The 13,157-nt window shown below is 35.1% G+C and overlaps 1 protein-coding gene across 2 annotated transcripts in view; it reads right to left on the minus strand.

The window, feature by feature from the left end:
• Window positions 1-13,157, minus strand: part of SPAST (spastin) — a 53,564-nt gene that overhangs the window by 11,173 nt on the left and 29,234 nt on the right. For both annotated transcript variants that reach the window (XM_081254967.1, XM_081254966.1), the window contains exons 5-11: window positions 9,886-10,073; window positions 8,917-9,050; window positions 8,543-8,636; window positions 3,385-3,459; window positions 1,883-1,954; window positions 370-445; window positions 31-122 (exon numbers count right to left, since the gene is read on the minus strand). In XM_081254967.1, coding sequence (XP_081111093.1) covers window positions 31-122; window positions 370-445; window positions 1,883-1,954; window positions 3,385-3,459; window positions 8,543-8,636; window positions 8,917-9,050; window positions 9,886-10,073 — 731 coding nt within the window. The remainder of the gene's footprint in view (window positions 1-30; window positions 123-369; window positions 446-1,882; window positions 1,955-3,384; window positions 3,460-8,542; window positions 8,637-8,916; window positions 9,051-9,885; window positions 10,074-13,157) is intronic.

Raw genomic sequence — 13,157 nt, forward strand, 5'->3', positions numbered from 1 at the left:
CTACCACATTAAAAATATCATAATACTTACACCATCAAATTCTATTAGAAATTCAGTTTTTAGACGTCTACTAGCATCATGTTCTCCTTCTCTTCTTTCACACAAAAGGCTATCAACTTCATCTAGAGGAAATAAAAGGATCTCTAGTTTACCACTTAAGTTATTAATATAATGGGTCCTACTCAATTTATTAGACAGTTTTAACTTTGTGCTTCTTTAAAACTTTTTACTTCTGCAACTATACTTCAATAAAAAATAAATTTTAAAAAACCTTTTTACTTCTGAATAATCTTTCCCATCATACCCCTCACATTTGGAAAAGGGGATTTTACAAATGCTCAACTAAGTTGTTGGAAAACATGTTCTTACCTATAAAAATGATAGAAGGTTGAAGTTCTCGAGCCACAGCAAAAAGAGCTCTCACCAATTTCTCTCCTTCTCCCACCTAAAACAAGGCATTATACACTGTTATACCCATAAAATGCAAGATTATTCCAGCTTTTTAAATTTCACTATTAAAAGTCTAGAACCTAGGAATTTAATTTCCTTTCTTTGCAACAACCAAAGATTTGGTTTAAGGAGTGGGGGTATAGGGGTGTTACTGAATTGTCCCTTATAATTTTAGAAAATAGACTACTTATTTATTATTTAAGACAGTCTGGTGAGTACTTTAAAAAATGACAAATATCTGTCTTGTTTCACTCTGCATTCCTAAGACTTGAGAATGGAATAGATATTGGGGTATAACTACTGAGAAAGAGGGAATACTAGAGAAGAGAGAGATGTGGCACGTATTCTTAAGCCCTAGGTTGCAGGGTATATTTATAGAAGCAGGTTGGAAATGCTCTCCTAAATAAAACTTGCTCTACTGAGAACACCGTGAAAACCCATTCTCACAATATCACTGTCAATAAATAACAAAGTATTTCTCAGTAGTCCAGGAGGTCTATGAACACTCCTTAAGACTTTCCTAGGGGCTGAAATACTATAGTAAAGCCATTCTATGCACCAAAGTATCTAACGAAAGAGTCATGAGGTTTGTGATAATCTACTACAAAAACTATTTTGTTCTCTAGGTGGCATCTATTCTTTTTATTGAAAATTAAATAAAAGAAAAAAAGAAAGGCCCCAGATTTAGAATCTTCAAAACAAATATTCTTAGAGCCAGAAGGAACTGCAAGAGATCACCTCTTATGACATCAACACTTTATAAGTGAAATAAATATAGTAAGACTGATTCATAACTGCTAACAAATCTTGTACATGAATTTGAAAGAAGATCTATGTATTTAATAAATGGAACCTGGTTTATATTTAAAAAAAATAAATGAAGTAAAGCCTAAAGTGATACTTTCTTAAGGCCAGCTCGGCATGTAAAAGTTAGGCTGGAATCCCTACCTCCTAGTTTCCAAGACAGTGCTTTCTGTTATAGTATGTGCATAATATGGGTAAACCTACTTTAATAACAATTTTACTTATAAAAGTTCACACAGGAAGCAAAATTTAACCAGGAAAAGTATCATTTTATAGTTATTTTTAATTACTTTACAAAATTAAGACCCCTGCCAATACTGATCTTGGACTTCTAGCCTCCAAAATACAAGACAATAAATTTCTATTGTTCAAGCCAGCCAGTTTGTGGTACTTTAATACACAGCCCTAGCAAACATATATAGTATTTAACAGAATAATTTCAATTTTAAAAGAGCCTAGCAAATGCACATAACTTTCTACTTTGAAGAGTGATATTCAGTATATCTAAATAATAGATATAAAACTCAAAGAAAAACATTTTGGTGTAATGTTCTTACCATTTACACTTAACACAGTAACGTTTAGACAGTAACTTAAAACATGACAATACTGGAAAAAGAACACTCACGTATTTTGAAGTTAAACTTGCAGCACTTATATTAAAGAAGGTTGCATTAGATTCTGCAGCTACTGCTTTAGCCTTTAAAAATCACAAGGGTAAATACTGTATTAGTTCAATTGCTTTAAAAAGATAACCACATCTGATCAACTTAAGTTCTAGAAAAGATTTCCTAAAAATATAAGCCATAACACAATTCTCAACATATGGCAATCAACGTGTTTTCTTCTCAGCAATGAGGAAAAGGTCTAGGAAGAGCTGTGCTTCTTTCCACTCTCTTTTTCTCTAAGAGAGAAGTGACAGGGAGAGGTTAAAGAAAAAAAAAAAAAGAGGGTATTATTCTCTTCCTAGTTATAGAAGATAACTGCTTGGAGAAAGACAAACAGCTAGGGAAAAAGTTACTCTTTCCCTATTTATGTTTTCCCTTTAGGAGAGCTATGCAGGAGAAAGATATCCAAATCCTAGCAAAAACTTTTGGCAAAAGGACACAGAAAAAAAAAATCTGTTGTATGTCAATTATGCCTCAATTAAAAAGAAAAGAAAGAAATCTGTTTCATGCTGATTATTTTACTTAAATAAACCCATTACAATAGTAAAAAAAAAATCAAAGATTAGGAAGATACTCAATATAGTAAGGTAAGCTCTTCTACAGTAAAATCTTATTATTTAACTTGGGAAAATAATGAAAATTACACTATTAAATTTAGCCAGCCCCAAACTACTACGGAAGATAACGTATGTGGGTTTCCACCTACTTCATCATTAAAAACTAGTTTAAAAATTGGGAGTGCCCTGGTGGTCCAGTGGTTAGGACTCGGCGTTTTCACTGCTGTGGCCCTGGGTTCAATCCCTGGTCAGGGAACTAAGATCCTGCAAGCCACGCGGTGTGGCCAAAAAAAAAAGTATATTATAGCAAAGGCAAGTCATAAATAATAGACTCAGGGACAATGAAAAGTTTCTTTTTTCATATTATCTCCCTAAAATCTCAATAGAACATGCAAATTTAAAAAGAATTCTTGGGGGGTTTCCCTGGTGGCACAGTGGCTGAGAGTCCGCCTGCCGATGCAGGGGACACGGGTTTGTGCCCCGGTCCGGGAAGATCCCACATGCCGCGGAGCGGCTGGGCCCGTGAGCCATGGCTGCTGAGCCTGCATGTCCGGAGCCTGTGCTCCGCAACGGGAGAGGCCACAACAGTGAGAGGCCCGCGTACCGGGAAAAAAAAAAAAAAAAAAAAAAGAATTCTTGGGACTTCCCTGGTGGTCCAGTGGTTAAGACTCCGCAATCCCAATGCAAGGGGCCTGGGTTCAATCCCTGGTCAGGGAACTAGATCCCACATGCATGCCGCAACTAAGAGTTCGCATGCCACAACTAAGGAGCCAGCGAGCTGTAACTAAGGAGCCCGCCTGCCACAACTAAGGAGCACACATCCTGCAACTAAGACCCAGCACAACCAAATAAATAAATATATTTTTTTAAAGTTTAAAAAAATAATAAATAAAAAGAATTCTTACCAGCATTGTTTTCCCATTTCCAGGTGGACCAAAGAGTAACAGTCCTCTGGCAGGAGCTCTAAGCCCTGTGAACAACTTAAAAATATACACTTTAGTTCACAACCATGATTCTGAAGACACTTTTTCCAGACATTTAAAGTATTATTTGTTATCTAAAAAGCACCATCTTTCAACAGCATCCTCCCAAAGAGAGCTGCCCAGAGCTCTAAAGAGAACACATAACCAATAAATTAGAATAATTATTAAAAACAGAAGAAAACAAAATGAATTAAAACCAAACTCTTACTGATCAAAATGAAAGCAGATTGGTTAAACAAGACATATTGAACATAGTATGCCTCTCTACTTCCTTTAGAAATCTCACCAAATAATAGTAAATGAATAAAAAAGATATAAATCTTCAAAACAAAACAAAAAAATACAGAAGGAGACAACAGAGGACACGAATTTTTGTAGATGGAGAGCTGGTAAAGTGTGGTAAATTATTTAACGGAGTTAAAGGGGCTAAAACCTAAGTGCCAGCTTGTGAAGGGATACCTAGATACAAGGAGCAAGCTGATGTGAACAAAAATCCCTGGAACATCTCAGGAATTGGAGGTACCAGGTACCAAAGAAAGCAGCAGTAAGGTAGCTGGCCAAAAACAGGGGAACTGATTGAAAATCTGTATGAAGAACAATGGAACCCATGCTCTTGCCCCCACCAAGAGCACTCCGGCAAGTACTCCTCTTCCACAACCAAAGGAGGCAGACGTCTTATTCTGTAGAGAAATTTAACCAGAGTCTCCAAACTCTGGGACACCAGGCATGGCAGGAATGAAGGGTGAAGCACCCGACTGATAACACTTTACTTAATAGTGAAAGTGTATGTACTTTTAAGTTGAACCATATGAAGCGGTTGATATTCAACTTAAAGACGGAATATTTTTTTGAGTGGTTTTAGGTTTACAGAAAATTTAATGGAAAGTATAAAGAGTTTCCACATAACTCCTCACTTCCCCCATTTCCCCTATTATTGACATCTTGCATTAGTATAGTACATTTAATACAGCTGATGAATAGTAATATGTTACTATTAACCTAAGTCCATAGTTTACATTAGGGTTCACTATTTGTGTCACATATCCACCATTACAGTTTCAACCTAAATCTTGACATCTAATCAAATTATGAACAAGGGAAGACAGTAGATTAAATATATTTTCAGATATGTGAAATCTCAAAATATTGTCTCACATGACTCTTTCTCAGGAACTTACAGGAGGATGTACACCATCAAAATGAGAAAATCAACCATGAAAGAGAAAATAAGGAATCCAGAAAACTGAGAGATCCATTAAAATAGAAAGACAAAAGTTCCATGATGATGGTGAAGCAAGATTATAGAACAGCTATGAAATAAGAACAACTGGTCGAATGGAACAGAAAAAGGTGGTTCCAGATAAAGGGGTTCCAAGAAAAAAAACAACAACTGAGCTAATGAATTTTCAAATTGGTTTGACAATTGGTAAGATGAAAACTAAGCAAACAAAAAAGTAACACAACTATTTGGGGGAAAAAAAACCTATACAAGGGGAAAACCCCACACTATTCTACTCAGCTTGGTACTTAACATTTACAAGAAATGAATATTGATTTAACCTCAGCAGTGATATACTACACTGGGAGGATGCGGTAGGGAATGTGTGATATAATGGAGCTAAGGGTTCATCAAGTTAAAGATTCTACATGAAAAAAAAAAAGAATTGGCTTTATAAGATTATTACTTAAAGAGGTAAGTTCAAAAACTTTTAAAAAAGCAAATGTTCAAGCTAATATAATGAAAGATAACATATTTAGAAATTCATGGAAATTTTAGTAGTAGGTAGAACCTTTTAAAATTAGAGAACAGTCACATTCTTCTATAAAACTGAAAGAAAATGCTATTATTAAGCAGCAAGATAACAAAATAAACATAAGAGCTCTACAGATGAACCGGTTTGCAGGGCAGAAATTGAGACACAGATGTACAGAACAAATGTATGGACACCAAGGGGGGAAAGCGGCGGGGGATGGGGGTGGTGGTGGGATGAATTGGGCGATTGGGATTGACATGTATACACTGGTGTGTATAAAATGGATGACTAATAAGAACCTGCTGTATAAAAAAATAAATAAAATTAAATTCAAAAATTAAAAAAAAAACACAAGAGCTCAAAAAAATGCTGACAAATAAGCTGGACAGGATATGAAAGAGGTCTATGAAATAGCACAGAAGAATATATATTTTCGTGGTAAAATTTCTGAGAAAAGTATGTAGACAGATCATTGTGATATACTTTGAAATGTACTGCTTTGGGGTCAGAAGGTACGTTTTATTTTATATTCTTCTTACAGTTTTAACTTGTTTCAAAGATTAATATTTGTGATTTTTAAAAATTACTTTTAAAATATTTAAAACATAGTCCTATTTGATGGCAGGGGGATGGACAAGAGTTTTTTCAATGTCCTTTCCAAGTCCATGACTTCATGAATGAACAAGGGTTAAAGTACTTGCTTTAGGTAATTCTGAGAAGAAATTAACTCAAGCATATATTTTTAATATTTTTTATCTCCTTAAAGCCATTTTTAGTGTTCGGTGACTTAATTATGATTCTGTGTTTCTATGATGAAATAAAAATTCTAGCACACTGAAGAATGAATAAGTTCGTCATGATGCCTGTCACACCCAACTTTCCAATGTAGCCTAACAATGTCCCCACCGTGGTCCATGCAAGCTCCTCACTGTGGAGAATTATGAATAAAGCTGATTTGTTGCACAATGGAGATGCTTTATGAAATAAGTCTGACCCATTCACGGCTTACCATGATCCATTTTATGGGTCTACTGTGAAAAGCTGAGCTAGAACAATCATATTCCCTTTCTGCATTAGAATCTGAACTAGAATTATAAAAATGGTCCAATTGGCAGGTGTGGAGACAGAGAGACAAATGGTCCAAACCCTGAGGTCTGGCTCTACCTCAAATGCTGTCCTTCCTCAAGCCCCAATTTAGTACATTTACTAAGGTTTCTGCCCCTCCCAAGAGTAGGTTATTCAACTTTGAAATTCCAGTTTTTACTAATATTATGGCACTACCATGGAAATATGCCAAAATGTAAAGTCATATGCTGTTTGACCTCACATTCCACTTTAGATGTGTTCCCTAAAGTTATGGGCAGACCAGAAGCTGAATGCCTTCTAGCACAGTCCAAATATTTCCTTACTACCTTTACAATTTTAGATATATTTTTGTACCCTAAGAAGCATACCAATGAACAAATACTAAAATCCATACTTAAGAATTAGCTGGCAGTTATAGCATTGAGGCGGCAGTCTAATGTTAGGAATCTTATTTATTTCATTTCCTAGAACCACCACTTAATTATAATCTTGAGCAAGAAATTTAGATTTCAGGATTAGTTCCTTTATCCACAAATGGACTAGATGACTGCTAAGATCCTTTTCAGGTCTACAATTATATGAATTCTTTCAACAAGCATTTTTTGGTCAATACTCAGTCTGCTACATTTACTACTCTTACATAACTCCAGGCAAAAAGTAAGCCCAAATACAAGCTATAATATGTTTCCTCAAAGTGTGGCCTGAGGTTGTACAAGAGATAAATTTGGTTCATATAAGGACAAATGCCTTCTATTTTAATAATTCTCTATTTTATTGTGTATTAAGAAAATTTCAATTAGTATATTAAACCAGTGATTTCATGCACACTGCTTCTTAGAGTGGGCAAGAAGTAAAAATAAAGAAAGCGGACTCAAAAATTAGTAAGTTTCAGTATAGTTGGTACTCACAAGTTATAAACACCATGAAAGTTGTATGAGAGTGACATAGACTATAGAAAAACAGAGCCACACAACCTTTACACATTCATTTAAAAGCGTATTCATCACAATGTGCCATATAACATCTATATTCACGAGATTTTATAAATGAGTCCATTAAGACTCGAAAGTTCTAGGAGAAGAGAAATAACTAATCCAGACTGGATCCTCATATTTACTTTTTGCAATATTTTCAAAACAGCATCAAACATGCAATCTGTGAATTGTGAGAATCCAAAACAATGCTAATTGGGAGATTAGGTTTGACATAAATACGCTACCACGTGTAAAACAGATAGCTAGTGGGAACCTGTGGTATAGCACAGGGAGCTCAGCTTGGTGCTCTGTGGCGACCTAGATGGGTGGGATGGGAGGGGATGGGAAGGGATGGGAGGGAGGCCCAAGAGGGAGAGGATATATGTACACATATGGCTGATTTACTTCGTTGTACAGTAGAAACTAACACAACATTGTAAAGCAATTATACTCCAATAAAAAGGAATGAAGCACTGAAAAAAAGAAAAACAATGCTATGTGTGGAAAATTAAATATTTATTATCAATTGCAAGATTACCTAACTTCCTTAGTGAGTTTAAAAATAAGGGATGAAAGGTGAGGTCCCTACCCATCATTCACCAGCTCTCCACTTACTTTGATGACTTAATATCCTGAAAATAATTCTTTTATTTATGTTTGTTTGTTTATTTATTTATTTATGGCTGCATTGGGTCTTCATTGCTGCACGTGGGCTTTCTCTAGTTTCGGTGAGCAGGGGCTGCTCTTTGTTGTGGTGCGCAGGCTTCTCATTGCAGTGGCTTCTCTTGTTGCGAAGCATGGGCTCTAGGTGTGCAGGCTTCAGTAGTTGTGGCACACGGGCTCAGTAGTTGTGGCTCGCGGGCTCTAGAGCGCAGGCTCAGTAGTTGTGGCACACAGGCTTAGTTGCTCCGCGGACTGTGGGAATCTTCCCAGACCAGGGATTGAACCCATGTCCCCTGCATTGGCAGGTGGATTCTTTCTTAACTTTAAATCTCTCTTACCTTGATATAAAAAGTATTTCTTGTTACCTACTTTTCCTATAAATTTAATTAAAAATGGATTGGGAATTAGGAACCATTATATTTATTCTCCTCTCCAGTATAAATAACTAGTCCACATCAACTGCTAATGTTTTTTTCCTTTAAAAGACATCTAACCTACTATTATGTGAACTAATCATTCTAGTATAGCTCAAACACTTCTTTACTGTACTATGGATTCAGTAATAGATGATGCTATAGGAAAATGATAATATAAAATCCTTACCTCAGGCCTCAGAGAAGGAAGAATAACAATTTCTTGCAATGCTTGTTTTGCCAACTCTTGACCAGCTATATCATCAAATTTAACAGCTGTTCCACTAAGAAACAGAATTTCAGTTAGCTCCGTAACAGAAATATACTCCAGTTATTATAATATTACGTCTAAGCTCTATGTAACATAGCCATTTTTATGTTAACTGTGAAATTATAGTTAAATCAGTAAAGCAATGGTTTTCTACATTTACGGTAATTGAAAACCATCATAAAAATTACATATGTAAATTAGACAAGGTATATATTATCCATTTCACTCATGATATATTTCATAAATTAAAAAATTTTAGAACCCCATAAAACATTTTAGATGAGAACACTTACTTGTCCACAATTTCGTTCATTATAAGGTTAGCAAGGTTGCTGTCCACATTCCTGAAGTTCTTCAAGTCTTTCTTTTTACGAGCAGCAGTTGTAGGGGTAGAAGGTTTATTTGTTCTATTTGGTTTTGGTGTACTCTTGAAGGACACAAAATTTTAATGTGAAAACACAACATAATGTTTACACTTTTCACATGTGAGTCAACCTTAATGGTCACAGAATTAAAGGCTTAAAAGTAGCAAAAAATGGATATAAAAATCCAAAAATTGTATATTTACTCCAAGATAAAATGGCATTCACTATAGAACTACATTTGGCATGAAGTCGGTTTACAGAAGATTTTATCCAGAGAGATTCGGTTACTATAAAATAAAAAGGCTCAATCACAATGCAGTCATACAATTTTGATCCTTGTTAGAACTGTAACAAAACTCTATGTATGTTTAATGTTATAAAACATTTATGTAGATTTAAATAATTAAAAGAATAACAAATTTTAAATGAACTATAGGGAATTCCCTGGTGGTCTAGTGGTTAGGACTCGGCGCTTTCACTGCCAAGGACTCGGATTCAATCCCTGGTCAGGGAACGAAGATACCCACAAGCTGCACTGTGCGGACTAATAAATAAATAAATTATTTTTTTAAAAAAAGAATTATACAGTATTATATAAAACAGATTGGATAAGCAAACTTACTATTAAAAAACCTATTTAGGACCAAAAGGAGTTAAAAAAAATTTGCTTAAAAAATAATAGAGAAAAAAAAAGATTTGCTTTTTAGTAGCAAGTTGCCTCTACTAAGAGTCTTAAAAATCTAAATTAAAAAAAAGAAAAATTTCATTCAATGTTGTAGAAACATACCAATTCTCTAAGGTATTATAAAGTACTTGTAATAAACTTAAGCAAGCATATCATGTTCAAAATTCTCTATTTGCAACAGCATAGCAATTAAAGTTACCGTCTCCAAATACCTTATGAGTGGCAGTTGCAGGACCAGGTCCCTGTCTCACTCCAGAAACCATGGATAAACCACTGCAGCTAGGTGCTCTGTGATGGCCTGAAAGACCTGTGGATCCAGTTTTCATAATTGTTTTTGAACGAGGCAGTGAATTACTAGTGTGCGTTAAGGGATCTTTTCTTTTCGGAACAGCCCCACTTTCTATCAAGGAAAAAAATAAAATCATCATGGTTAGAGAATTGTGGCTAAACATTATAAAAAGTAATATAAAGACCAGTACAAATTTGTAAAACTAATAATATTTTTTTTACTTCAACAATATTTCAAAATAAGATTTCAATCAGAATATATACTAGGGTGTGCATAAGGGTTATTACTGGGTGTGGGCAAGATTATGGGTTATTTAGCTTTTTCCTTTTCCTGATGTATATTATAATTTTCTTATAGGGAATATGTATTTGCTATAAAAAGAAATAACTTTATTTGTGGGGACAGGAGGAGGATATAAAAAAGGTACCAAGCAATAAAGCTGCCAAAATTTTTTTCTTTTTTTTTTGTTTAAAAGCTGCCAAAAATTAAACAAACAAAATGTAGTAAAGGCATTAGGGATAGGTTGTATGGATAAAAACAAAAAATAGCACTTCATTCCAAACTTTTAAGACTAAAAAATAGTATGAAAGTCCAGTCTGTGCCACCAAAAGTTTTAAAAAATAATTTTAATTTAAAGGGTATAAAGATATGGTTAAATCGCCAAGTATTTTACCTTCTATCTATGCAAATAAACACATATAGGACACCTTCAATTAAATCTAAAAGGTTACCTGACCTAGCTACTGTGCTCTTCTACATAAATTACAGATTTTTGAATGTTCAAATCTCACTGCTTCTAAATAATATTTTCATATACTATATAACAAACATCAGAGTTTATGAATAACAAAGTTCACTGTGAAGACAGATGTTAAATCAGTCAGCAAATTAGAGTAGTCTAGAGAAAAGACTAACTTAAGGACAAAAGCCTTATTGTTGCTCTTGTCATCAAATCCCTTAATATGGCTTAAGGAAACAAAAGAAGGGAACTTAAGAGTACAGTAAATTAGGGACTTCCCTGGCGGTCCAGTGGTTAAGACTCCATACTCCCAATGCAGGGGGAGCAGGTTAGATCCTGGTCAGGGAATTAAGATCCAAGGGTTCTTTCCTAGTAAAGAAATGCAAAGTTCTGTACCATATGTTCAAGGAACTAATGGATAATTACCCTATAGGAAGAAGCAGGAAAGCAATCCAGAAAAGGGAATGACAATAAGGAAAAGCCAAGGTGTGAATAAAAGCAAGACCTGTCTAGGGTGATGATAAGTATCATGCATTTCAGAGGGGAAAAAAGGAGACTAGAGAAGAATTTCTTCAAACAGAAAATATATAGTCCTAAGATTACAAATGGAGAGAAATTTTCATAAGGAACTGTGAGAATGACAGCAGACTTTTCATAAAAGTAACAAAGGTCAGTAGACAATGAAGTATGCTCAAAATGCTGAAGGAAAAAACAATGTTAACTTCCATTTATTCTATATTCAGGTGACCAGTCACGTAAGAATGAGGGTATTTTCAGACACTAGAAAGGCTGAGAGAGTTTACTATCTACAAACCCTCATTAAAAGAAATACTAAAGGAGGTCTTATAGTCAAAAAGCAAATTAAACGCAGAAAGAAGTAAAAAACTGTAATATGAAGCTAGAGAGCAAGAAAAAAATCAGACGACCTGGGGGGAGGAAAAACCCAAAAGGGAAGATAATTAAAATATATTATTTGTCTTTGGGTAAACAATATTTACTAAGTTACTAATAATATGAAATATAATTTTTCAATATAACTAAAAACAGTGATATATATACATATATATATATGTACCTATATACACACACACACAGAATGAAGGATAATGGTGGCATAAGAGAATTAAACCTTCTTCTACCTGAAAAAGAAATCAATACATATCAAAAACTCATAAGTCAGGAATAGCAATAAAAGCATAATATTTGAAAGTATAATGAGCATGAGAAAAATAGCAAAGAGTTAAATATTGTATGAGGAGCCAAACTAGGGGTGCAGGTAAGAAAGGGAGATATAACAGGTGGGAAGGGGAATATTATTTCTCTTTATAAACCTTTTCAGTATTTTTAAATCAACATTTTAGGGTATAATCTATGTATAATATTTTGCATGCATTTAAAATGTATAATATATATTGGCAAAATAGCCACTAAAATCAAGATACAAAATGTTTCCATCATAGCCAAAAGTTTCCTTGTATCCATTTGCATTCCATTCCTCTTACTGCCCCTGGCCCTAAGCAATGACTAATCTGCTTTCTGAATATTGGAGTCATCTGATTTAGCAATTTCTATTGATCTAAGTTCAAGGTCACTGAATCTTTCATTTGACATCTCCAATCTGCTGTTGAGGCTATCTAGCAATTTTTTTCATCAACTGCACCTTTCAACTTTAAAACTTCCATTATTTTTATTGTTTAGTTTTTGTGTGTGTGTGTGTGGTACACGGGCCTCTCACTGCCGTGGCCTCTCCCGTTGCAGAGCACAGCCTCCGGACGCGCAGGCTCAGCGGCCATGGCTCACGGGCCCCGCCGCTCCGCGGCATGCGGGATCCTCCCGGACCGGGGCACGAACCCGTGTCCCCTGCATCGGCAGGCGGACTCCCAACCACTGTGCCACCAGGGAAACCCCTATTGTTTAGTTTATATTCTCTGCTAAGATTGCAGGTTTGTTAACAGATGCCATATTTTCTTTTAATTCTTTGAACATATTTATAATGGCTGCTTTGAAGTCTTTATCTGCTAAATTCAACATGTGGGCCCAGTCAAGAATCAGTTTCTACAGGCTGATTTCTTTCTTGAGTAAGGGTCACACTTTCCTATATGTTTGCACGTCTAATAATTTTGACTTGAAAATTGGACATTGTAGATAACACATAAAGTAGTAAGCAGACTTTGGCATATCTGCTTCCTAAGAGAGAAGAAGTAACTCATCCAAGTGAAACATCATAGAATGTTCCATAAGTGGGTGACACTAATGAACTAGGCATGAATGAGCCAGCTGATTCACTAAGGCTCAACGGGAATCAAACACCAGTGCTGCATAAATTAGCTGTGAAGTCAGTATGTCCCCCCAACAAGGAAAAAGAACAGAACTGATAACTAGGTATTTAAAATAAGACAGTTTGATTTTTTTTTTTTTTTTTTTTTTTGCGGTACACGGGCCTCTCACTGCTGTGG

This window comes from Mesoplodon bidens, assembly GCF_964165515.1.
Source record: "Mesoplodon bidens genome assembly, chromosome: 14".
NCBI lineage: Eukaryota > Metazoa > Chordata > Mammalia > Artiodactyla > Ziphiidae > Mesoplodon > Mesoplodon bidens.